This window comes from Vidua macroura, chromosome 7, assembly GCF_024509145.1.
Source record: "Vidua macroura isolate BioBank_ID:100142 chromosome 7, ASM2450914v1, whole genome shotgun sequence".
In the NCBI taxonomy this organism is placed as follows: Eukaryota; Metazoa; Chordata; class Aves; order Passeriformes; family Viduidae; genus Vidua; species Vidua macroura.
This window is the reverse complement of record NC_071577.1, coordinates 23,937,311-23,964,235: the sequence shown is the minus strand read 5'-3', so window position 1 is coordinate 23,964,235 and position 26,925 is coordinate 23,937,311. Positions and strand designations below refer to the sequence as shown.

The following is a 26,925-nucleotide window of genomic DNA, read 5'->3' as shown; positions in this document are numbered from 1 at the left end:
GGACATATTTTTTCAGAGAATGGAGAAAGATGAGTGGACAGATGTGAGAACAACACCTGAGCTCAGGCTCTGGCTGCTGTTAGGTTCTGCTGAGACCTCAAGTTTTTGGCCCTGTGAAGACTGATGTGTCTCACAGCAGAATTTTAGCCCTAAATGAAACTTAATATTAGAAAATCCAAACAGAGTGGCCTCTAGGCCAGGTGGCTGCTGAACTTTCTGATTTTTTTTCTCAGTTTATAAGCTTGTGTGTGGTATGTTTTTTGTTTACGCTTGACTTGCTTTGAATTTATCTAAGTTCTCTCCAAATTTCATTCTGAGATTTTTATCAATCTGTCTTAGTCTTTTATACCAGGATTCACTTTTTAATGACTGCCTAATGATATCCAGAATGTGTGCTGCTGAGCTTAAGAAAGAACTTTAGTAGTTTGCTTTTATCCTGAGTAGTTTGAGATCACCAACATCTGTCCACTTTGTTACTGTCATTATTCCAGTTGTTTTCTGAAGATGGTATAGGTCTTTGTTTTACTGAGAGCACTAACTGGATTTTTTTTTTCTTTCCAGTAACATACTTCAAGATGCTTTCTAGGTTTGATTAAACCTTTTCAAATCAAGTGGAAAGCAGAGAAATAAGATACAGAATGAAAAAAAAATCTTTTAATATAAGCCTGGAGTATTTTTTAATTGCATGTAGAGCATTACATGGGCTTTTTTTTCAGTGCCAGACATATGCATTTATATTTCCCACCAACATTTGTCTGGTGTGAGTAGGAGTTTAATCAATAAATTCTTGCTTCTATTTTTTTTTCTCCTAGCTAGAGCATTTGATATGAAAGCCTTATTCTGAATTACCATAAAGCAAATGTGAATCTAAGAAAAACTGGGAAAAATGTTTACACTATACAGGGAGAACAGATAACTTGTGCAAATAAAATCAGATTTTTGTCTTTTTATTAACATCAGCAATTAAGTATTGCTTCCTAGAATCTGATTATGTAAAATTCCCAGTGACAGCATGTTGTTTATGAGTTTTGAAATGATACTTTCTTTGTTAGAGTGCCAATTCCTTTGGTATGTATTTCCTCTGTCACCTGAGGCTATTTTTCCAACACATAAAACATGTGATTTTTTTTCTGCTTTCTGAATAATCAGCTTTTCCTTTTGCTCATTAAGCATAAAATTACAGCCAAGGTATTAATGCAATACAATGCACACTGTATTAAAAGTGACCAGTCTCTACCACATACCAAGTTCTTTTTTTCTATTACCTAATTAACATTAATTAGTTCACTACATTTAGTGAATGTTATGTAAAACTCAACATTTTTTACCTTTAGGATAACTGTGACATTCAATCTAATGTGTCAGACTGGTCTGTATGAATAATGAACGCACTCTAATATTTAGTGTACAGACTACCTTGACAGAGTGGGTACAGCCACGGTGCTGAATGTGGGGGCCCTGCTGGGAAAGGAGCAGCAGAAGCCCCCTGTGAGAGCTCTGCTTGGGGAGAAAAGAAAGAATGAACCTGAACAGATATCAGAACCTTGCTGATGCCAGGTGTCCGTGAGCCTGGGTTCCCAGCTGGAACAAAGGAAAAGAGATCCTCGGCTCTGACTTCTGCTTTTTGCACCTTTCACCTCCTTTCACTGCTTTGCTGGTAGCACTGATTCAAATCAGAAATACTAAATACTACTATTCCTGCTAATGTTGATGATGATAATTAGCATAAAATAAAATAGATGTATTTGTTAAGGAAAACCTTGCACTTGGGCTATTAAAATCAGGAGGATAACTGTTGAATTCTAATTTCTTAAGCTGCTTGAAAAATCAATTTTACCAAGAACCTGCTGTTTTAATACTTGTGATAGCTGCCTGAACTTCATTAAGTCTTGGGTTATGAGAAATGCAATTACATATAAGAAAAATTATGGAACTGCAAAAAAGGTCAAGTTGAGTGGAAATCAGCCTTTCTCTTGAAATTTTCAAAGTGTTTTTTTGTGACCAGCATGATCTGTTGTGCTTTGGTAGCATATGAGAATTTTTGGCTTCCTGAATATGGGAGAGGCTGGTGGTCAGCCTTTGGCATTGCCTTGTGCACCATCTGGCTGGAGTGCCCAGTGCTCCAAACTTTCCTCTGTGATTGACACACATGAAGATGTTTTTGCAAAGATTGAAATTGTCAAAAGCTTCTTTTTAGAAGACTCAAAGTCTTTGCTTACCTCACCAGTACAAAAATAATAGACAGTATAAGTTTCCATGTGGGCATAATGCCATCCAGCTATAAATCCCCCTGGCTGCAAGGCTTTGCACAAGGTCATACTGATGACCTGGAAAATAGGCTTAGGTGTAAGAATGTCAACTTGATAGAGTGGCTTGAGAGCATGAGTGAGGGAGAGCAAAATGCATTTTTTTTGGAATGGATTATGAAGGTGCTAGGAATAACAGATTCAGACTTTTACTTACAGTGTGGTTTTAGTCATTGTAGTCTTGGGAGAGGTAATAAAGTGAGTATATAGAGCATCTGTTTGAGTAGAGAACCCATTCTAGTTAATTCTGTTTTTCCTGATAGTGGAAGACATGTTTTCCTGATAGTGAAGACATGCTTTCAAGGTGAGAAAGAGGCAACAGGCCTAGATACAGTACTACCTTAAATTCAAGCTCTGATTTGGTTTCCCTTGCTTTCCTAATTTTCTTTTCCTTGGCAAGTGATTGAATAGTTTCTGAAGTTAGAATAGGCTATAGATAAGCCTATGGTCTATCGACTGCTGGAGGCGAAGTGAGGTAAGAAAGTAATTTAAAAAATATGAAACATTTATGAGAATTTTCTTTTTATGACATGGTCTGAATTGCTTTTCTTGGCTTATAATGCTCAGTAGTGTCTTTTAAATTAGTATGAATTATTTCTATTGCATTTATTTTAAACACTTCTCCTATCAGTGAGTGAATTTTTAAATCTTTTGTTGCTAATTAATTTCTTGGATGAATTATTTATAATGATTCATGTTACAGCTGTAATATTTATAGTGATTTATGGTAAACTTGGTTTTTGTATGAGTTGTATGAATAAGAACTTCAATGATGGGAAGAATTTATGAAATAATAGATAGAAGTTTCTGTTCACCTTGCTACTAAGTGGGTGCTGACTGCCACATGTTTGTTTTCAAAGTAAGTTTGTTTTCTTTGTAGTGTAGGAAGAAGGCTGCATTTAAGATTTACATTGTCTCTGGCCAGCCATAGCAAAACACTGTAGATAGTTGAAATATTCAAAACTTTTACTAGTAGTGTGTGTCAGGTGCCACATTTGAATTATTCTTTTCATGGTTCTCCTTTTGCATACTATTCTTCTTTAAACTGGCACACAACTCGTTAAACTGTAGAATTCATCCTTGAAGACAAAAATTGGGTTGGTGACTTGAAGTGAATTATTATGTATAATGATAGTACTATAAAAAGTAAGTACTATATAGGAACTTGAGAATAGCCAGACTATTGAAATAACACAGATGTTCTTGGATTATATTTGAGGTAGATTTTTTTGGTGTAATGTATTACATTGAAAAGTAGTCAAAAACTAACTGAAAAATAGGTTTTGGGGAACTAATAAAAATATTATTCCTTACATGTATTTAATGAAGTCAGAATTCCAGTTATTTAAAACTAACTGAAATCTCCATGTATTTTTAAAAAATATTTTCTGCTTCACTTCTGAAAATCCTAACTTTTAGTAATTTATCTGAAAATTCTTCAAATTAATGAATATATTCTATAACATTTCATTAGCTTTTGGTTTTACATAATAAAAGTAGGAGGGAATCCAGGACTTGGAGGTCATCCATTAGAATGTAAATAACTGAAATCAAGCTTGACAATTGCAATTCCAGTGCTACTGCAAATGATGTCTCTGTGGTGTTACCTCATTACAAAATCACAAGCAGCTGGCAGTTAAAACTTGCATCAGTTTCCTACAAGTTTTTTCATAGTAAATTACATTTATTCTTTCTACCTAAAAGACTCTTCATCTTAAGCCAACCCATGGACCAAAATAACTTAAAAAGTTGTCTGGATTGGTGTCATTGACAGTGATCACAGAATCACTGAACATGCTGAGTTGGAAGGATGTGGTCTCATATGAGGTATTTAAGTAATCTGGTATTTGTGACTTCAGTGTATGGCATGGTACAGCTAAACAAGCCAAGAAGTGTGTGACTAAGTAGATATTTTTTAGTACATTGATGAGAGAAAGTGTATCTATGTAGGAGATTTACAGCATTTTATCCAGCTGAGTTTTGAAAGCACCATAGCAAAGGTAGCACTGTTTCCTGTGTGAGACTGTTCTACAGGTGACATATTTCAAAGTCAGTTTTTAACCACATCCTTTCATGAATTTCATGCTATTAAATGTCAAATTTCTTCTACAAAGAGGAAGTAGCACAGCATTTTTGTATCAAATTTGGAAACATTTTTTCTAAATATTTTTATCAATACTTCAATGTTTTTCCAGGCCTTCATTTTGTTTCTGACTCTGGTCTGAGAACCTGGTGATCAGATTCAAGAACATACGTGATGTCTTTCAGAGCACTGGAGACAGCACAGGCTGAAGCCGTGTAGCTTCTGAGGAGGAGACTGGACAGCTGTTTTGTGAGGAGAATGCCCTTGCTTTATAATTACCCTTTTCTCTTAAATTTCTGTGGAATTGGCTCACAGTTGTAATTTAAGAAGAATCTTAAGAAAGGGTTTTGAGTAGGAGAGATTTTCTTTCTCACCTAGCCTTGTATTTGCTTCCAGATTCATCTGACTTTTTTTCTCATCAACTTTGAAAACTGTAAGACTTTAAGAGAGCAGGAAGACCTGAAATAGGGCTGTATTGGTGGTGGATGTGTGGTAGCTCCACTGATATTCATGGGGTGCAGGTGAGAGCAGGAAAGAATTGTCTAAGTCAGGAACCTTGCATCTGCCATCCTCAACCTCTAGAGACCTGGTCCCAGCACAGTTTTTCTTCCTGATGGAGAGAGAGATAAAATAAAAGGTGAAATTGGATGCTGCTTGCTTTCTCTTTCAGGACAAAGGGGAAGGTTTATTAGCCGGGGTATATTTAGTCATGATAGGTCTGATAATTTAGGTTTTGGACTCTCAAACGGTAGCTCTATTTTTGTGTGTAATGCGTAAAAAATCTTTTATGCTGTCCAGGTTCATGTGATAGTTTAGGATGACAAGTGATACACTTTCCTCATGTCTATATGTATGGTCTATGTGTATACACTGAAAGGCAAATGACTACTGTTCACAGGAGTGGAGCTTTTTGCTTTGTTTTAACTGTTGCTTATCATAAGACAAGCAGCTATGCAAGCACCAACTCCCCTTCAAAACCAGGGAAGTTTCCATGATGGGAATGCATCTAAGTTTTACATATTCTTCATTTTAGTATTCTTTTATCTTTCATTGTCCTTTACAGCTTTACACTTTTGCAAGTGTCTTCTACCTAAGTAGGTAGCTGAAAGGCAGTTTAAATAGAAAAGCAGGCAATGTCTGACTTTTTAAGCTCCTGTGGGAGACTCTGTATGTTTCAATGACCATTTTGTCCCAGTTTTCTATCACTGGCTTTTTTTTTTCCTTGAGGTCTTAACATTTTCATCTTTGTCCTTGTGCTATTGAGCATAAAATTTGGTTTTAAATATTAAAAAAAATCCATATAAGCAATTTAAAACATTTTGAATTGTCCCTGGAAATTATATTTTTTCTCCATTTTTATCCAAAAATATTCTATGAATTTGTCTTATTTAGATAGTTTATGTCTCTGATTTCATAATTTATTCCAGAATATCCCAACATCAGCTTTATGCTCTGCTTCTAGTTTTGGGGGGGCTATTCTTTCTTCTCTCCTTTCTTTATTCTTACATAAGCTGGGGGAGGGCTGCCCCCAGCCCAGTGCCTATGTAGCCTTCACTGTCACCAATAAGAAGTTTGGCTGTTAGTGAAGTGTGTGTGCTGCTTGAACAACTTTTCTGTGTCCCCTTGCAGAGAAAAGATGGCAAAATACATCAGGTGAAGTTAATCTTAGCTTGTTTAATCTCTATGTGAAATCCTTTGTTAACTTTGTGAGAAAGCAAATGTTTGCATCAGAGATCACATTTTGGAATTGATTTTGGAATAAACTACTTGTTAATTTTTTTTTTTTTGGTAGGTATAAGCGTGATACAATTAGGTACTAATCTTTCTGATAAACTACATATTTATGTGATAAATTGCATTCATAAAACATTTTTTGCTGTCTTGCATTTTCTTGTTGTATGGCTTTATGTCAAGACTAACCTAATCCTAAATTATACTCTAGTAATAGCTCCTTTCTCCCACTGCCTTCTTTCAAAGTAGTGACCTTGCCTCCCAATCCTTGCAATTCTCATCCCACATTAATCTCTTAAGATTCTGAAGGGTATTTTACATAGGAACAATATTAAGTTTGTGCTCCAGTATTTAAGTGTACAAACTCACTTGTTTCACATTGCTGAAATAAACAGTTAAAACAGCCTGGAAATTTTGGGGCCAATCCAGCAATTTTCTTTTTGGATGAGCTTTGACTGAGGAATATTGTCTAAAGTAGATCTTTATTTATTGTCATTCTCTTTAGAATCAGTGTTACAGCATATGAGAAAATTTGAAATCTGTGTATTGACAGATAAATTTTTAAAACATCAGTATTTGTATCTATATTTTATTTATAAAGGTAAAACTTTCAAAGGACTATGATGTAAAAATGATGTGCAAATAATCTGGTATCTGGGGTTTGGCAAAGATATTCAGACATTTTTCATTGCCTAGAAGTATAGGTGAACTAATGAGTAGTGCAAAGCTGAGTTTGTATTCAAATTATGCCAATATGTTTTTAAACAGTGAAGAAACTAGACTGAACCTGTTCTGTGCCTTTTTCCCCCTTGTTTGAACTGAAGTAGAGTTTTTTTTTTTTCCGATTTAGAGCTAGTTCTGAATACATTGTAGTTGGACATAACCTTTACAGAGCTCTTCCTTTAAAAACCTGTCTGGGTTCTCTGCTCACAATGGGTGTATGGTGGTTGTGGCTCAGCAGCATGTCAAGGTAATTCTCTAAAGCTTTACACAGATCAAAAAGATTATTGAAGAATGCACAGGCACTTTTCTTTTTGATAAGTCTGAAATAGAAGGGACTAAATCCCCAGGGGATAGAAGTTACATAATTTGCTGATGCTATGCTGATTTATGCCTCTTGAGAGTTTGCCTGCAGCAGAAGCTGGAGGTGATGAGAAGAGATTGGATGAGAGAAAGACCATCCAGGAAAAATTCATCAAATTTGTCATTCTTGAAAGGACCATCATAACATATGGTAAGGCATATCATTTACCTCAGGCTCGGAGGAAAATGATTTCTTCTAGGAGAATATTAATTTTATTTCTTAGAGGATCAGCTGACAGGGTAGGCTTTCTCCTGGCTGGTCTTCCCCTTCTGTTTTCTCTGAAGGGAAGGATGGAAGCTTGGAAATGTCTTATCTGTAGCAGACAAGCAAGTTGGCATTTTGCCATCATTTTCTGCTAGCAGAGAGGATAATGGTAATTATATGTCAAAATTTAACATTTCTCTTCTTTGAAAGAGAACTTTTTAATGCAAAATATTTAGAAAAGTCAGATCTATTCTGAGGGAGATAAAGAGCTAGGATTAGTGAGCTGACAAATTTTTCTTAGGCAAAAGGATTTTTTCTTCTTCAGGCACAAGGGGGAGATGAAAAAGGATCAAAAGAAACAAACATATGAGGTGTGTAATGTAACTAGGATGCAACTTCAGTATTGTGTAATATTTGGGAGACACCCAGAGCAACATTGCCTGCCCTGCTGCTCCTTTTGTGGGAAGGCTGTTAGAACTTGCTTTGCTAATGAGTTCCAGCCCTTTTAATTAAATTGGTGTTTCTTTGTTATCAGGAAAGTAAATTTCGCTTGTGCTATACAACATTGAGTCCAAATTCCATCATCACCTTTTTGAGGAAGGAAAAGTGTTTTCCTATAATCAATTCTAGCATCCCCAGTTGTTGCAATTTAAGCCCTTGGTCAGCCATGTCCTTAGTCAGTTAATAAAAGCAGAAAGGTTTTCCCAGGCTATGGCACAAGTTTCCGTAGTGGTGAGATGCTTAAAAATGTGGAAAGCTTTGCTTTCTTTTTAGTCAGAAAAGGAAGGCATGGTTATTTTAGATAGAAGCTATTCACCTTCTATCCACACATTTAAAATTTGCCATTTCATCTGATTTTACAGATAATTTTCTAGAATACATTATTTATATAAATATAATTTTGCTTAGAAAATAAATGCATGATTGCAAGCTTTGAGATTTGTATTCTTTATTTCCTGTATTTTTCCAAGAACAAGTGTAAGCAACCATCTGTTATATACATTATAAGATTGCTCCTCAGCAGTCTAAGAGAAAGGAGATGTCAGCCTTCTTCTACATTATTTCTGGGAACTGGGATGCCAGACATTTTAAAATAGTTTTTGAAGGTAAAATGTTGGAAAGAAATCTTGGTTTGAAACTGGTTTTTATAAATTTATTCTAATTTGTCAATAATATGTAATCTAGTGATCTGGATCATCAGAGACTGACCAGAAGTACAGGCGTGGGTTTTAAATTTAGGATTCAGCCACACTAGCAGTGGGATACTTGGGAAGTCAGGTTTTAATACAGCTGCATTATCTGCTAGGCAGATTTGGAACCAGGCAGTTAATTTGCAAATTTTGACTATGCATCCATAGTTCAGGTCTGCCTCTACTTGTTTCTTATTTTGCTTTATAAATATTTTGAGTTTTGTTTAACCATAGTCATGGGTGTCCAAAGATGAGCTGATTAGATTTATATAATGCCTGCTGACATAATCCAAGGAGAGTCTTTGGACAGTATCTCATTTGATATGTCCATAAAATATAACAAGTTTAAACTGAGTTAATAAAAATAAACTTCCATTTCCTAATGATCTTCCTTTTTCCCTAAAGAAGGATTTTAATACTTTATCCAAACCTCAGTAATATAATGGGAGAATTGAATAAGAGATACATATGTAGACTAGAGAAAGGTAATAGAAATAGTCCTCTCATCAGGATTAAAGGAGAATAGCTATCATTAATTACTTTTCAGCTTACTCCACTCAACTACAGAGATAAAATTTTAACCTGATCTGAGCAATCAGCTAAAACTTGGAATTTTAAGTTTATTTTGGTTAAGAGAAATTGCTAAGCTTTTCATATTGTTAATACCATTCTATGTATTAAGATGAAAAAGTCTGGTGTCTTTAGAACGTGAGAAACCAATTGTTACTATGTCTTTTTTTTTTAAATTCAGGTTTCTAAACCAATTTCCAATCAGTGCTGAGCCTCATTGCAATCTGTTGTTTTTTCTTTAGGTCCTGTCCTTGATCCCAATTCTACTGTAACTTTTAATTCTGCATTTTTCTTCATTTGTCAGTGTTTTCATATATTTTAGAAATAGAGCTGTGCAAGGTACACTTCTGCATGTTTTCTAATTTTGATTTCCTCCACTTTCAGGCCTCCAGCCTCTGCTAGTTAAAATTCCCAAATTACTGATGATGTAGTATGGATTTGTGCTTGTTACAAATTTGTACTTGAGTTTCTTTTTCTTTGGTACTTCTTTCTTGATACACGTATGCAGATGTCTCTTTTAGTCTTTTGTTTGTTAAGCTAAAGAAAGTAAATGTTTTCAGTTTTTTCTCAAATTTTCCCTGACCCTTGTAGAAGTCTTTCTCTTCCAGATTCAATTCCTTTTTTAGACACTAGATGATCAAAATCAAGAACAATAAAATTTTAATAGAATTTATTATTGCATTAATGTTGATATCTATGTATTAGAAATATATTACCTGATAAATTAAAATTTTTATTTAATTTCCATAGGGACATCATTTTGATAGCTCATATCTATTTGTGATCTGCTTTGTACACAGAATTTCATCCACTGTAATTTTTAACTGCTGAGATCTCAACTTTCAGCAGAAATTTAATAATCATCAAGTTCACATCTTTTCATTTTGCACTGTTAAATTTTACCTCAGTTTTATTCTTGTGGTCCTAGAGGTAATCCATATCTTCCTGGTACTGTTCCAGTCTTATATAGCCTAGCAGTGCTTTCTCACATCAGAAATTTCTGAACTGTGATTTTTTGGCTGTAATTCATCCTATGCTCTGGTAATTTATAAAAATATGTAATAAAACTCATCCCTCAAATTACTGCTGAGAAATATGCATTTGTAGTGGTCTTCCAGCTCTTTTGGTGCAGCTCTACATAATTTCACCTTTCACAGTCTCCAATATCTGGCACTAATTTCAAATGTTCTTTATCATGATCATTAGTACTAGCAAACACGGCTTACACTTAATTTATAAAGCTGAGTGTCAGAGCTTCTGTTGCTTGCTCCCTCACTGCTTAGGTCAGCTCTATTTGATATGAAACTGATTTGTGGTGGATTCAAAGTGACCATTATTTCACCTTGCATAATTCACAAGAAATGAATTTTCTTTCTTTTTGTCCTGTGAAGAAGAATGAAATAAAAGCAAATTATATTTGTGAGTAATTTTTGGTGTGACATAAAGTGGTACTTGTTGATAATCTAAAGGGGATCGATTACAAGACTTTTGCTTTAACATCTTAGAGTAAATATCTATATTTAAAAAAATGTTACTGTATTTCTACCCTCCCTCTGCTTTAACATTGTTAATGAAATGTTAAAATTTTCACTTTAGCAAAGAAGTAATGGTATTGACATGCGGAAAAGCATGGAATAAGTTCAATGAAAGTATTCCATTAGCTGGGATAATGTGCACAAAGAAATAATATTATATTTCTGAGTGAATTAATAATTTTTACTGAGATCTTAACCAAACTCAGGAAAATAATCTTCTACTTTGTGTTTTGCTAGTTCTTGAATTCTTCAAGTGTCCAGCTGGAGGAGAGACCATGTACTCTTTGTGAGCAGAAACTCTGAAGTGATGTGTTTGACAGCTGTGGGGAGAACCCCTAGCTGGGTGTTTTTCACTCTTTGAGTGGAGATCATCATGCAGTACAAGACTTGCACAGGGAGAGCCTACATAATATTTATGAAAGGTTGCTTGGCAACCTACATTTTTATATCACTTCTTACCATCTTACTGGCCTTTGTGTCCTAGCAAGCAGCTTTTGGGGACTTGAAAGCATCAACTTAGAGATGTGGGGTTGTACTCTCTTACATAATTGTGAGTAGATATTGGACAGAATGAATTCAGACAGAACTCAGGATTTGTACAGGAGAAAGTAACTTATTAGTACTGGTGTATTATTATTTTTGTAAATTACCTTTGGAAATAAAAATACTACTTTTGGAGACATTCCTATTCCATACTGATGTGGGGAAAGCTGTTTTCTCCTTTCATTGCTAAATTGCTTTTGTTTGTTTTTTGAAGGGCCTTTTGTCTCCTTGTGCATATGCATTTATTTCTGTGTGCATAGATTTAGTAATATTTTCTGGTTTGAAAGTGAATTAATGAGTTAATCTGGAGCAAGTTGAAAAGTGGCAGCTTTTGAGACCATTCACAATGTTCAGATGTGGCTCTCTGACTGCCACTGTCAGTAGCAGTAAAAAGACAGTGTCAGGTTGTTGGACATCAGGATTAACTCTCAGAGAATATAAAAAGCAGCACCAAGTTGGGCCTTATCTGGTTCTCTGCTGTGCTTCAAAGCTTCACTGACTGGCTCTGCCAGGCTGCTGGACACTTCACTGGAGGCCCTGCACCAGTGTGTGGCTGACTGCTCCCTTTCCCTGGAGATGTAGCATCCTTATGCTGAGGCAGTTGCACACTGGATAAAGTGAACCCAATTAAACCTGATAGAAGGTAACTTCTCCCTCTAAAGGGAAATATGTGTTACTCATGGATGAGACCAGTTTGCTTTTATCAGTGCTATAATGTGAATGACTGTAAGCTAAATTTGATTAACTCTTCAGTTACACAAAGGAGCGATTACTACAACTGTATAATAATAATGTTTAACTAACAGGATAGGATCTGGGTGAACTAATTTAGAACTATTTGCTTCTACTTTCAGCTTCTGCTTATATTTTGAAGTAAAGAAGGACATCCAAATTAATTTGAATAACACTTGAAGCAAGCTGAAGTTAAATTAGGGTAGAGTTTTTTTCTTCCAAGTTTTATTTGTCACTAAAATTCAATTGGTAGCAAAGTATTTCAATATGTCTTGAGAGAAAATTCCTGTGTGTTTAAGCAGATGAACGGAATGCCTCAAAATTAGTATCTCACTAAGTGAACACAAAAAATTGTTCTGTGGGTCTGGAATTCAGAAAAATTACAAAATGATACTTTTACCAGTTTGGTGGCACTGTTTCATCTTAGGTCTGTGAAGTGTTTTTTTCTGTTTGTGTGTTTGCTGCCATAATACTAGCAACAGTAAATATGAATAATGGTTTATAATAATAAATTCCACTTGGAAATTTCACGTTGTGTAAAGCATATGTTTTAATTAAAAAATCCAGTTATTACTTTGTAGTCTTAATAATTTTTAAATTATTAAGGCGGTTACTGTACATTGTTTGCTTGAAAGGTCTCTCTTATCAGAAAAAATTCATGCATGATTGTTTGGTTTGATATCAAACCACATTTTTGCTGTCATAACACTGGCACATTTTCAAGTCATGCTGTTTTCTGGCTGATAGCAAGGAGTAATGGAAACAATGCAGTGATCATGCAATTTATTAAAAATAGACACTAAAATACTAGGCAAGCGATGTTTTTATTTTAATATTGACTAGGATTTATAAGGCTTCATAAAAATAGCTGTTTCAGTATCACAGAGGAATTAAAATCCCTTGCTGCTGTGAGTTGTTTATAATTTATTTCTGGTGATTTTCCTTTAGATTAGATTCTGATGCTTCTTGTGAATGGTGACTGTGCTTGCTGAGGAGTGGTCATGCAAGTAAAATCTGATAACCTCGATATGTCACTTCATCTGCTGCTTTTCTTTTGTTAATGCAAAGCTGGTTACATAATATCTAATTTCTCCTTTAGCTGACCAGAGATGAAAACAAAATCTATAATGGCAGTGCTAGGTTTTATAAAAAACACGAGTGAGGAGTTGAAGGATGTGGCTTGTTCTGTTTGGACGATGCAGGATTGCTTTAAGCAGTAAGCTTACTGTTTTCAGATGGCATTAGCAGCATCAGTGATATAGCTGTGTCAGCCTCCTCGACTGCTGGATGTCTGTAATCGCACCGAGGAAACTATATTTAAGATCTGATATCTTGAGGGTAATGACTCCAGCACTTACTGATGGACAGAATGGCTGTTAATGCTTTCTTCCCTAGCCCAGAAGATTTTGAAAGATAGATAGGTCTGTGATATACTTTGATAAGACAGGAAATGCAATTTTTGGGGGTCTCTGGAAATAGAAAGGTCATGCAGCTTGGAACCGGTGAGACATTACAGTCCCTAAGTCATCAGGTATGACCTCATGATTTATACTAATATTTCTAACATAGGGTTTGTTTTACAGTTTTAGGTAATTTGCAATCTCTTTGTCTGTGTAACTGCTTCATATTGGATGTGCTACAGGATTTATAGGGTAGACTGTTTACATAAGCAGAGCAACGTATATCTTGGAATTCTAACGTGTTAATTTTTATTTGAAAAATGTAAGGTTATTCTCTATATATTTTCAACCTGTTTTATTGTGAATATGTTTTCTTTTAACTAATTAATGGTGAAAGGTTATCCCTTTGCTGTAAAGTAAAATGACAAGATTGTATTGCATTTTTATTTTGCTTTATCTTTACATGACACACAAAAGCTATTGTGATTCTGTCTGTTTGTCATATGAAATGCAGGATAAGGCAATTGTTTACCTACAGTGCCAGGTTATTTAAAACAACGTATCACATTGTGTAACAGGATGGGGCTATTCTGCAGGCATAGATCTTGCTTCATTTTGCAGCAGTAGATTCTTTTTCTTTTTGCTTCATTTCAAATCAGTTTTAAAAATAGCTCATGGAACATAACAGTGAAAGTTTGGCAAGATAACTCTCCTCTTTTTAATTATTACACTCAGTGGTGCATACTAATACTAATGGGTTGTAGAAGAGAAGATTAATATCTTAAAAATTAAGAATATTATTAAAAACCAGATTAATTTTATTGAAGCATGTATCTTTTTTTTTTTTTTTGGTAACTGCTGTCAACTTTATTGCAAGACTAATACTTGTGGATCTGCTAATGTGTTGTGATGTTGTATAGTAAAGTCAGAGTACATAAAAGAAAACAGGTATATGGGTATTTTTAATAGGAAGATAGTGGCCTAATTTCATATATGAAGCACAAAATAGATTTGGAGATATTGTTAGCACTTTAGGTGTTATAAACGTTAGATAATGGCTGATGTATTCCCTTAAATACATAATAGAGCAATTACATTTAAAATTGTAGGAGAAATTTATTTTAAAAAGGGATATTCGACTCCATCTTAAGAAATTCTACATATATTTGCAGAACATTTCCATGGCAACGTGTTTGACCATGTGTTTTAAAAGCTCAGCTGAAGCCTGAAAGTAGTGGCAATTTTTCCGTCTCTTGCTTTACCCTTGTGGAACAACAATTTTCATGTATAACTGGACAGCAGATTGGCAGGAGTGAGCAGTATTTTTTGACCATAAAGCACAGGATTAAGTGATGAAGATTTAAAAATATTTTTGTGTATTCACATAGAAATGTAAACATGTAAGTCATGGATTTGATTTTGCATTTGGAACTAAATTCTGGTTTCACCCCATTTAATAACATTTTGCTGTATGTGTGTGGGAGACAACAGAAGATCAGACTTAAGTTTGTGCAGCAATGGTAAAAAAGCCTGTCTTTTAATTTTTAATTAAAAGCATATTTGTAGAAAATATTGTATTACTTGTACTGACAATAAATTCCAGTTTCACAGTCTACTTTATCCATCTTACGTTCTTATTAATAATGGGCAAAGACTGCCCTGCTCTTAAGCTTGATTAAGTTTGGCATGATTTAACTATACCTTTCTCTTGCTACAAGATCCTTTTAATCTGTTAGAATTTATTTTCAGTATTTTGATGTATTAGTCACAATGAGTGCATTCTGTTTCCTGGCATTGGAATGAAATTCCTGAAAGTATTGGTTTCATGGTATTTTGGTGCTTTGCAGAGTATTTATAGACCTTTTGATAGGACCAACCTTCCCCAGCTTCTTTGTTTTCCTTATTCAGTTTACAGTCTTGACTTAGCTTAATTTTGAAGTTGCTTCTTTGCTCATTTTAAATAATTAGATCTCCATGGAATTTTGCATCTGGAAGCTACAGCAGTAGGTTGTGCTTGTCTTGGACTCTCATCACTTACACTAATTCTGCAAACTGCATTCTGTGGATGGCTTTGGAATGTATCATTGGTATAATCTCCAGTAGTGCAGTAGACATCCATTGCAGCCTGTTGACAATGGAAACTATCTACAAAGGAAAATGAATTGGTGAAAAATGCTTGCTTGAGGAAGTTTGTGCTGAGGTCATTCTGTTTTGAAGCAACAATATTAATGACTATTGCAAGTGAATTTGAATATGTTTTTTCACTCAAAGGACATAGTCCCCTTACGACATAGTTCCTTGTTCATTTGGAGGAGCTAGAGAGTAACACCCCAGAAGAATGTATTAAGAAAGTAAAGTTATTTTGGAAGAAAAGAAATTGCAGCAAGATAGAGTTAGACACATGAGGGCAGGGAATTGGACTGAAGTGATCTGAAAACTTAAAACTGCAAATGATTTTGTTTGTTTTACTTGTTTAAGTCCCACCTCCAGCCCCCTAAAAAAGACAAGTTTGAAAGAGCCTTGCTGATATTTGATATTTGCTCTTGCTGCACAAGAGAAGAGTCATTGAATTCAGGGCACTATGTTAGTAGCAACTTAACAGGAAGACATTTTTGTGCCTTCTTTAAAACTGTATCATCTCTCTTCAAGATGATTGGTACTGTCAGTATTTAAAGAATGCTATGTAAGGAAGGATCTCTCTAAATAGAGAATTCTTTTTCCTTGACTGAGCATAACAAATACACATCCATGAGTATGTGTTTCCTTATCTTTAAAACATTGCCATTTACAGGACCCTCTGATAAAGATCTTGTAGCAAAACACTGTTTTAAGAACAGCTGGGCAAGAAACCAAATATTTGTGTCATTTATCAATTTTATACAAGAATGCTCTCACTCGTGCACATACACAGTTGTGATGCTTTTACTTGTTACTGGTTGCTGTCCTGATTCCACAGTATGGACTTTTTTTTTTTTGTAGGTTGTAGTGCCAGTTTTTAAGGAAATGAGAACACTGGGACAAATGGGAGATTGTGACCAAACATTTGCAAAACACTAGAAGCAAAAAGTACTTTCAGATTTTGCTGAAAGAATTCTAGTGTTTTTGGTGTACATAAATCTACTTCCTAAGACATGACCCTCTTCTCTGGCCAAATTTTTCTCAGTAAGTGTTTTAATTCATGTATCAAGTCATTGGGCCTAATGACCAGAATTAGGGAAGGCTTACTAAAAGCATATCAGAAAGGTTTAAAACATAAAGTAGCATAGCATAAATATGTAATAGGTAACTGTATGGTCACAAAACACATAGCTACACAATGAGTGTTCCAAGAATCTTCCAATCTATTTAGTGTTCCAAGAATATCATCACATGGTCATTCTGAATAAAGATTATTCAAAGGAGTTTTGCTAAGATGCAAATATCTGAAAATGTGAATAAATAATAAAAAATAATAAAAATAAAAAATTATACCATGGTAATCTGTTAAAAAATTTAGAATAGAGTCATATTTAGTCCCCAAAAATTCCTGTAGAGGTGGAACCACCTAAGATGAAGTAGTAGGGAAGCTGAGCATATTAATGCAGTAAAAGAGAATGTTTATGCATTACTTAGAGTTGCATTTTTGTGAGAACTATCTCAGTTCATTCTCTCTCTCTCTCTTTCTCCACCCTGTGCCTCTCTTTTCCCCCTCCCATCCCATAATGAGCCTCCTAAAGGATATGACTTATTCATGTTGTTTCTTGTTTCTTTGCAAGACCATATTTATTTTGCCTTACTTAAATTTTCAGTAAATGCGATTAATGAAAGAACCCCATTAACATGGGTGCTGTTACACTACTGCAGTCAGTGGCTTTGCTGTCAGTATAATTTTTTTAAGTAGCAGCTGATCCATAATTCTGGTAAATTTCTATAGATTGCTTCATTAATAAACTCAATATTAACTACAGATCACACAGAGTAAACTCTACACTGCTTGCCATAGTCTTCTCAGTGTGACCCTAAAATCCCTTTTCTGGAGATCATTTAAACCATGTACATACCAATAAGGAGACTACAAGATGTGACTGATGATAAGGTGCTGAAATACTGCTATTCCCTTATTATTAAGAGCACCAAGTTTTTTCTTATGTTGAAGTGATACTTCTAATATTTCATTTGTATCCATTTGCTCTTACCCTCTCACTGGGCAGCACCAAGAGTCTGGCTAGGTCTTCTCTACATTGCCACCAGTGAGGGAGTTGTATGTTCTGATAAGACACCTCTGAGCCTTCTCTTTTCAGGCTGAAACAGTCCCAGCACTCAGCCTCTCCTTCGATGACTTCTATGCTCCTTTATTGAGCTTCCTTCATTATGTCCATTTCACTCATGTAAAAAGGGAATCCAGACCTGCTCAGAGCTCTTCAGTTATGTCTCAACGGGGTTCAGTAGAGGGGCAGAATCACATTACCTGGTAAGGAAACTTGAATTGTCTGTTAACTAGTCAATTAATTATGGAAAAATTTGCACAGAAAGCCTTGAAAAATGAGGACTGAATGCACAGAAAATTATAATTGGTAATCCTGTGGAGAGGGAAAGCTTTGAAAATAGCTTTGCTCCATTCATAGTGGTCATTTTTGTGATGAAACCTCCTGTTGTTTTGAAATGTCTTATATGGAATCTACAGCCCCCAATACTAATTGACATAAGCAGAGAATAAATCCTGAAGGGAAAGGCTAGACTAATATTTTGAGCTAAGCAAACTTCAAAGTAACTGAATAAAAGGATATTATCTAGTATGATATCACTAATCAAAAAAACCCAAAAAGGTAAACTAAATTAAACATGACCTAGAGGGATTAAAGAGTTGTGTTTTTAGTCAACTTGACAAAAATAACTTGTTAATTTCTAGTTTTGCTTGAAATTCAGAGTGAACTGAGAGTTTTCGAATGTTCTCAAGCAATCATTAACTGTTAAAAAATATTCAGCTTGGTATATTGAATGATGTAAAAAAGGAATTAAGGGACATGAGGGAGTGTTGAGGTATAGAAATTTTTTCTCATTTTTATAATAGCTTCCCTTTGTTCCCCCAGGCTGCTTAAATGAAACAAAAATTTATATAGGAACCTTCAGTGATTTAAGATCCATCCATTTCTCTCCTGCTAGCATAATGAGTTCACTTGTTTAAATTTTCTTTATTAAAGATTTTATGCAGGCACGCAGAGTCATTAAAATACATGCAAGGAATCATACCCATATGGTTTGTATCCACATTTAAGGCAATTAAAAGTATTCCAGCCAAAGCAGTATCAGTTTTATGCCCACATCCTGTGATTAGAACTTTCTGGGAAAGGCAGTGTCGTGTTTATGTCTGAATCCTGCAAGTGGAAAAGGAGAGAAATACCTTGTCCTTATATTGATTAGGGGAGCTCCAGTTATGCAAGACCATTCAGGTGTGTCGTTCTGTTTTGGAGACAGGAATTGGTGTGGTGGAACCTGACAGCAAGTTTATGATATGAGGAGATGAACTATGCTTTAGGTGAGTTTCTTTCTGAGAGGTAACCATGCAGGTCAGTTATACCAGCTGATGTCACATTTTAGTTCATTTTAAAAGGATATGTAAGTGTTTTTTTTCTTTTTTCCTGCTAAGATTATCTGAAATCTTTAAACTTGAAAAATAGCAATCCTTCTCTTTCCCTTTTTTCCTTCCCATTGTTTTCTAATTCTAGTCCATTTTGGTGAATAAAGAATTTTAGACTCCATACAAGTATGGGTGTCTTAAGCAGTGGTTGTGGACATCAGAATTTGTAATTTAAAATCAGACAACTTTTACTTTATAAGAAAGTTGAGACTGGTTGGTGTTACCTCAGTGTTGTCTGCCAGGTAACATTTGTAATGGAGTTCACTGAATGATCAATAGAAAAATCTAATACATATGAAAATACAGAATTATAACTTCATAGCAGTGATAGTAATACGGTGATGTTTTTATTGTGTTTTATATGCAGCTGAAGATTATTGCTGGCTGCTTAGATTCCGTGTGACAAGTGTAGGTCTAGCTCTGTGAGTACTACTAAGGATGAAGCTCAGTGTCTGATAAGTGTGCCTTGATCTTATCTTTAGAATATAAGGATATTATAGGTTAAGGTGGTTGTGCTAATACATGCCAAAAATACAACATCTTAGATTACCTGGGCACAGGATTTAATGGCAGTGGCTGGATACTGCCAGTGAAGTTTACCTGACATATGAAATGTGAAGCATATGGAAATGAAAAGCTGTGTTGGCGTTCTTGTCTTCCAGAAGGAACTGAAGGCCTCTTTCTCTGGGAACTTGGTTGCATTGTTGCCTTTGGCAGACTGGATCCTCTGCTGGATCTCGGTGTTCTGTCACCAGTCCTTCTGCACGTAGTCATGAGTGAATTTCTCATTGCTGCTCACTGAATGTCTCACAGTGACTCACTGGGTTTTGTTATTGCCCAGTCTGCCTTCTGCTCCCCTCCTCCTCTTTCCTGAGTGATTTTCTAGTTTCTAGGGTGCAGATGTGCTGAAATTTCTCAGCCATTTAACGTCTAATGCAAACATGCATATTTGCTATGGATGTCAGTGAAAGATGTAATTTGTGCTGTCAAAAGTAGTTACTAGCACTGCCTTGTGTCCTGAACATCTACAGCAACAGAAACCTCAGCACAGAAGTGAGACATGCTCTGAGTCCTTTTCTTGCCTCCTTCAACAGATAAGAACTGTTAAATTGTTTCCTTTTTAGTATCATTTGCAATTGCAGAGACAAGAATTAAATATACGTTTTAAGTAATGTCTGTATCATCAGCTATAAACAAATTTTGCTGGTAATTGCTTAGACTTTATTTCCCTCATGGGCCTCCTTTCATGTTCATAGAAGTGTCATTATCAATTTCTACTTTAATTTCCATTTAATTTTCCTGTCTTTGCTTGGCTACACTGTACACACCTGTAGTTCTCTAATTTAATGTAGGAATGTAAAGAATAGCACCTTTCTCTTCCAGGAGAATGGAAGAATCTCTTATTCCGTTTATTCAAGTCATAGCAAACAAGATTCAGGCTCTTTTGTTTTGGACACTTTTGGCAGCTTCTTCCATACAGAGCTGGGCATCAGGGATCCTGTGAAGTAAATTGGTTAAGCCTTGGAGTGGATGCTGTTCCCATAATGGATGTTCCTGCCTGCCCAGCACGTTCATCACCTAATATCTTCCTCTCTTGGTTTGCAGTCTGCCATTTGGGACAGGCACATACACTGATCTAGCAGAGCACAGGAGAACAGCACCACACTTCTCAGAGAACAGCAGGTTTCCAGTTCAAAGGTATGAAGGGAGATTTCAGATAAGGATGTACAGTGTTTTACCTGTAGAATTTGGTATTATAAGCAGCCTTTTGTTGACTAAAATATATTCTGTTGGAAGGATATGCAAATTTGATACTGCTTTTAGGCTGGCTAGAAATATAAACCAGCATAAGAGTAAGAAGAAAACTGAGCAAGTAGGAACATTCAGAAAGTGTTTAAAACAAGACACATCAAATACAAGGTAATAATATTAGAATTTCAGTTTTTCTCATTGACAGATTAAAAACGCCATCACATCTTTGCTAATATTTTGCCATAATTTGCCATAAGCATTACTTTTGTGATTCAGGACGTTGGAAAATGAACAAGAATGAGAGTAATCATGAATAAAATTTTCAAGGAAATTATAGCAGTATCTATTAATAGAACTATGCACAAGATTTATTGACTTGATCCTTTGCTGTTGAAAATGAGAATTTCTCATCTATTACTTAGTAATTAATTGTCTCTTGCTACTCCCCTCCTCTCCCCCCAGTACTCTTTTTAGCAGATAAATAGTAAATGGATATAGATAGTTAAGCTAAACTTGCTGTTCCAGTGCTTGTGAGGTTGGATGATCAGGCTTCCAGAGTGCCTGTGCAAGTCAAATCCACTGCTAAAGGGAGAAGTGGGAACATTTGCATTTTTGGTTATCTTTTATTCCTCTACAAAAAAATCCTTCAGTTTAAATGTAGAATGTACAGAGAGAAGCCATTTCAGTCTTTAGTGGTCTTACAAAAGCTTTGGGCCTTCTTTTTTTGAAGGATAGACAAAGATTCAAAGTTCTGTTCAGTTCTGTTCTTCTGAGGTCCTATTGTTGCTTCTCATCTCTCATAGAATTTTTCTCTGCACTGTGCCAGTTCAAAATATGCTCATTCTAAGCAGAGGAGAGCTCTTGTGATATGCACTGTTTAAAGTCTGCTTTTGCAGTCCATGGCAAAACTATATTTCAAGATATTTTTTATCTGGACTCGCATCTAGCTCCCATTGACTACATAGGAGTTTTGCAACCTGACGTATTTCATACCCCTTTTTGAAGAGTAATGCCTTTGTGTGCTATGTTTCCATCTACTGAGAATTCTAGCACTTGAAAATGGATTTGGAAACCTGATGGGTTACAAACCTACTTCCTAGGATTTTGTATTCTGCCATACTGATATCAGCAGAAGAAATTATCCTAGACCATTAATGTTTCAAAGAAAATAAAATGATTCCATATTTCCAGTTCTAAGTTTGGGTGCCACTTTGTTTTTCAAGTGTACATACTTGTGACTATAATAGCATATCAGAGGCACAGCAAAAAAATGGTTTTCAATTAACTTGTTATTTTTTCTTTTTTTTTCCTTCTTTTTTTTTCTTCTTAGGTGAATCAACTCCTTTTAATATGTTAGCTGAAATCTGTGGTTCCCATATCGCAGATCTGATTACACCCTTATCTGGGGACCAAAAGCCCTATGCAACTTTCTGGGATATGTCTGGTTTAAAATACATTAGCTGGCCTTATTCTGTTTACAGCCCTTTGCCTTCAGAATTTTACTTGAACATAATCATTGGTAAAGTTACGTATCATGTGAGCTGCGATGTTCGGCTTGAAAAGAATAAATAAGCTTAAAATAAGAAAACAAGCTCCTTAAGAAAACCTTTAACATGCCTCTGCAAAAACCCAGGTATCTGTATGTCCAAGAATGCATAAGAACCAGTGATGATATTTACTCCCTTGTGTACTATATCTTGAGAAGAATGAAGCAATCACTATACAATTCTGGCAAATGTAATTAAAATTCCTGTGAAAGTAGGACTCAGATTAGTCCAGTTCCACATTACAAAAGATTTATTACTGTACATTGGCATGAACTTCTAGTGTTGTCACAGAGTGTACAAGTATAAAATGCTTTGACCAGTACTGCTTATATGGACTTGACATGCAGTATAAGCTTCAGGGGATTAAATCTTTCCTAGTATACCAACGTCACAGCAAATCATTCTTATCAACTAGCATTTGAAATCATCATGTTGTTTGTTAAAACAAGTAATGTGTGTCAGAGAGTATATGTGTAACAACTTCAGATAACAGAAGTTTCAGGATATATGAAAGAGCAAAAATTAGTATGATCCGATTTCCTTTTTCTTGAGATTTTTGATTACTTTATTGGTGCCAGTTTATCTCTGTGTTCTGTGATGCTTTTCATGCTCTTATATCAACCTATGTCTGGATTATGCTTTGGTGTAATGTCCTTCCCTTCTTCCCTTAAATTACAGCTGCCTCTTGTTCAGCTTGTGAAATTCCTGTAACTCCCTTTTTCTTTGAGTGCAAAACTCTTTATCTTCTCTATTATTTGGTACTCTTTTTATTTTCTTGAGGTTTCTAGAATGTTACAAATACAAAGAACCTAGATGTTGTCTTTCTACCTCCTGCTGTTCCCTCCTGCCCACAGAGATTTTTTTCCTTTGTGTATTAACACTGTCTCATTTCTGGTCCTTTCTGTGGAGATTGTTACCTAAACATTACCTGTTCTGAATTTGGATCAAAGAATTAGGTACTTTTGTGCTGTTTTGAGTTCTTCCTGCTCCTATTTATTATTTATTTATTTTGCAATAGAATATCCTTGTGCCTGTCTTTCTAATATTTTTATGGTGTACATGCATACAACTATCCCTGTTCCCATCTCTGTCTGACTTTGACTTCCAACTTTCTTCCATTCATAATTTCTCACCCTTCAGTCTCCATGTGGATAACCATCCAACTCTGTAGCTGCCCTGGTACTGTTTCTCATTTGAACTATATACCATGTGCCAAATCAGCTACATGCTTGAGTTGGTCTTCTCCCTGCACTCTGTTATCCAAGTTCCTTTTCTGTGGTAACTACTGGAACTTTAAAAAAGATTTTTATTCTATCTCTCTTGGAATGAAACTTTGTAAAACTTCTGTTTTGTTGATCGTGATGATTTTGATTTCCTTTATTGCTCTTTACTTTCTTCTATCAGCTTATCAGTTCCCTTTAGGTACTATTTTTTGTTCTTCTCAGACAGTTCCAAAGCCTTCTGACATTCATGGTCCTGGCTGACTCCCAGTATCCATTTTCTCAGTTCCTAATGCCATCTGCAATGCCTCAGAGATACTACTCTCTGGTGAACATCTTTTGATTCTGCTGACTTTCTGTATTTCTTAATCTCTGGGATTTCTGACATCTCTTATGAATATTTTTGCTTGCAGTTTTGCCTGTTCTGTATTTTTTATTAGTCATACAGCCCTCCATTTAGTTTATATATTACCCCATCTCTCCATGTGAATTTCTTAAAACTAACAAAGGTCAAAATTCAAGCTTCCTTTTTGTTTACTGAAACAGACTTAAGTTTTTGCTTTGTAGTCTTTGAACCTGTTCCAATTAACTCTTTCCTGTGCCTATCCTTATTCTGACTTCTTTTAAATTTTGCTTCTCTCCTTGAATTCCTTCCCTTATACAAGAGGTATGTCTGAATCTCTTAATATAAAAAGAAAAAAAAAAAAAAACAAAAAAACAAGCCTCAGCACAAGCCAACCCTCTACTTCAGAAGTTTCTATTCACCAGGTTGATGTCCCAATCCTTGACCTTCTTCATCTTCTCCCAGTCCCCACTCTTCCCATTCATATGCTTTGTACACTTGTCTTTGTACACATGTCTTGACTTCTAATGCCTTTCTAGAACTGCTTAGTTCTGGTTTCTGTCTTTTGCACTGAAATTTATGTCACTAATGTTCCACTTGACTTCTTCCTGGAGGAATTCCAGTCTAATCCTTTATTCTCCTCCACTCCATCTGTCATCTCTCTGTGATGCTATGTTATAGTCTTCACTAAATTTTGTTGTTCTTAGACATTTGTCATTTTGTCCTTGTTGATTGTTTCTCTTTACAGACTCAGTTTTTTATCGGGTGGGTCTTCTCTCCCCCTTCTCTTTCTGTATGTAGGTGTATGTTTAGATCTCTCAGAAATCCATCCTCAGCTTTACATCCTCCTCCACACCTTACTTCAGATAATTTAGCCATGAGCATGACCTTTATGAAGGCACCACTGCTTTATTTTTTAATGGTTTTCCCCCAATCCAGTTAAACCCTGCTTAGCTCAGAAAATTTGCTTGGTCTTCAGTGATCGCCTGAATGTAATCATGTAAGAAATAATTCTTGAATTTTCTTTCCTTTTCTTTCCTGATGTGCTCTTTTTGCTCTATGTAGCTCTGATAGCTGACAGTTCCTGTTGGGTCATGTAGCCATAAATTAGATTGAGGTCTGGCTCACCTCAGCACCATGACTGTTATGATCTCATCTGGCTGGCTGACGTTAATACTTACAGCTTCCCTTCACTTGATTACTGGTGTTAATATCATCTTTGCTTTTCACTCTGCCTACATCACTTGCTATTTAAGGTCTATTTACTCATCTTCTCAAATACAAATACATCTTCTTGTCTTTCTTTTAACAGCTTTGAAACTTGCCTTGTCCTTTCCTTTCCAAGAGAGAGATTTTACCACAAGGTTGAATCTTGTGTTTGCTCTACTGGCAGTATAGTATCAACTTTGATTTCCCAATTGCCATTCATCTTATAGTCATTAGTGAACTTTATTTCACAGCACCCAATCTTTGAAGATCCTCATCAAAACTCTTTCTGTAGTCTATAAAGTGAATTATAACCTGTTAATGACTTGGCAAATGTGCTAGTTGTGTTCATCTTACTACACTTAGGTTGCTAAGTACCCTTAAGCCATGGCTATTTATTGTTTGTATTCCTGTAAACTGTTACACCTTCTTTAAGTTATGTGATTATTGATTTATAAATTAAGTCATTTTTTGGACAAGCACATCATACATGTATTTGCAGCATATATATCAGTGGAGCCCATAGACATTTTTTTTCCTTCACATATGCATACACATACTTATTTAATAGCAATGCTAGTCAAAGAAAAAGTAGGCAGAACTTGCAGTTCAGATCAGTAGATTATTTTTACTTTTTAATTCCTACATTAAGATTGTGCTTGAAGAGGAAGCACCTGTTGCACTGTCTGAAAGAGTGTTTAACACTGAAAGAGACTCCACAGGGAAGCATTGGAGTTACTGTTCTTGGAAGTGTTCTAAAAATGAGTGATTGTTCAAAAGCTTTGTATATAGTTGAGTGGGTATGGTGGTATTAGGTCAGAGTTGGACTTGATGATCTTGGAGGTCTTTTACAACCTTAATAATATTATGATAAGCCTGGTACAATTTGTAATAATTCAAAGATTGATCCAAATAGCTTGTGGCATGTTTAAATTATAAGAATTCTCTTTTTTGTTCACCACAAACGAATCCATTCTTTAATAAAAGGAGATGGTGTTATCTTGACAAGGAAGGGTATGATGGGTATGTGTTGGATATTATTTTTTGTCATCATGCTTGTAACTGTTTTCACTTTAGAGCAGTACAGGAGATAAAAGTAATGATATGTAACTCAAAAATTTCATTACCTGTCATGTGCCAGTAAAACTTGATATCTAGTAATTTCTACTGTTTTCCTAAAGTACTGACCACTGGGATCATTTAGATAAATACTCTTCAAAGCTTGGTCTGATGGACATTGTTGTGTTCTCTAAATTTGCATATGGGTCTGTCAATTTAGTGGCATTATGAGAAAATTTAAAATTAAAATAATAGCAGTCTTCTCTAAAAATAAAACATTTTCATGTAGAAGCACTGACGAAAGATGTACTGCCATGTACAGATGTACTGCCACCTACTTTCTACTCTACAGTATATACTCTTTTCCTTTCCAAAAGTTACATTCTGTAATTTCAACATGAAGCACACTATTAAAGTTACATAACTTGTTTTCAACTTTTAGCTTGTTTTTATTTTCAAGTGTCTTGACTAGTCTAGGACAACTAGACTATCACATGGAAGTGATGATTTTAAAACTTCCAGATTACAACAGGTGGGCAATGTGTACAAGTTTAATTCTTAGATCTAAGAGGTAGAAAGACCAGTTCAACTACTATTTAATTCTTATTTATCTTTGATTCTTTGGCAGCACATTTCAAATTCCCGACTATTTATGTTGTGCTGTCTAAAGTTGTAAGCTATACAAATCCCTCCTTATCTAATCCACTATCATGATAATTTTCCCAATATATTTTGAATGAGTCTTCAATATGAAAATTTTCCTTACAGTGCAGTGTTTTATTGCTGGGGCAGAAAGGATGCAC

The 26,925-nt window shown here is 35.3% G+C and overlaps 1 protein-coding gene across 6 annotated transcripts in view; it reads left to right on the top strand.

Annotated features, from left to right (window-relative positions):
• Positions 1-26,925, top strand: part of SLC4A10 (solute carrier family 4 member 10) — a 187,066-nt gene that overhangs the window by 55,341 nt on the left and 104,800 nt on the right. For 4 of the 6 annotated variants that reach the window (XM_053982048.1, XM_053982047.1, XM_053982051.1 and 1 more), the window contains exon 1: positions 13,408-13,509. The exons of the other annotated variants lie outside the window; for them this stretch is intronic. In XM_053982048.1, the coding sequence (XP_053838023.1) occupies positions 13,429-13,509 (81 nt within the window). In that variant the 5' untranslated portion in view covers positions 13,408-13,428. Of the gene's footprint in view, positions 1-13,407; positions 13,510-26,925 lie in introns of those variants that run through there. 6 annotated transcript variants of the gene reach the window in all.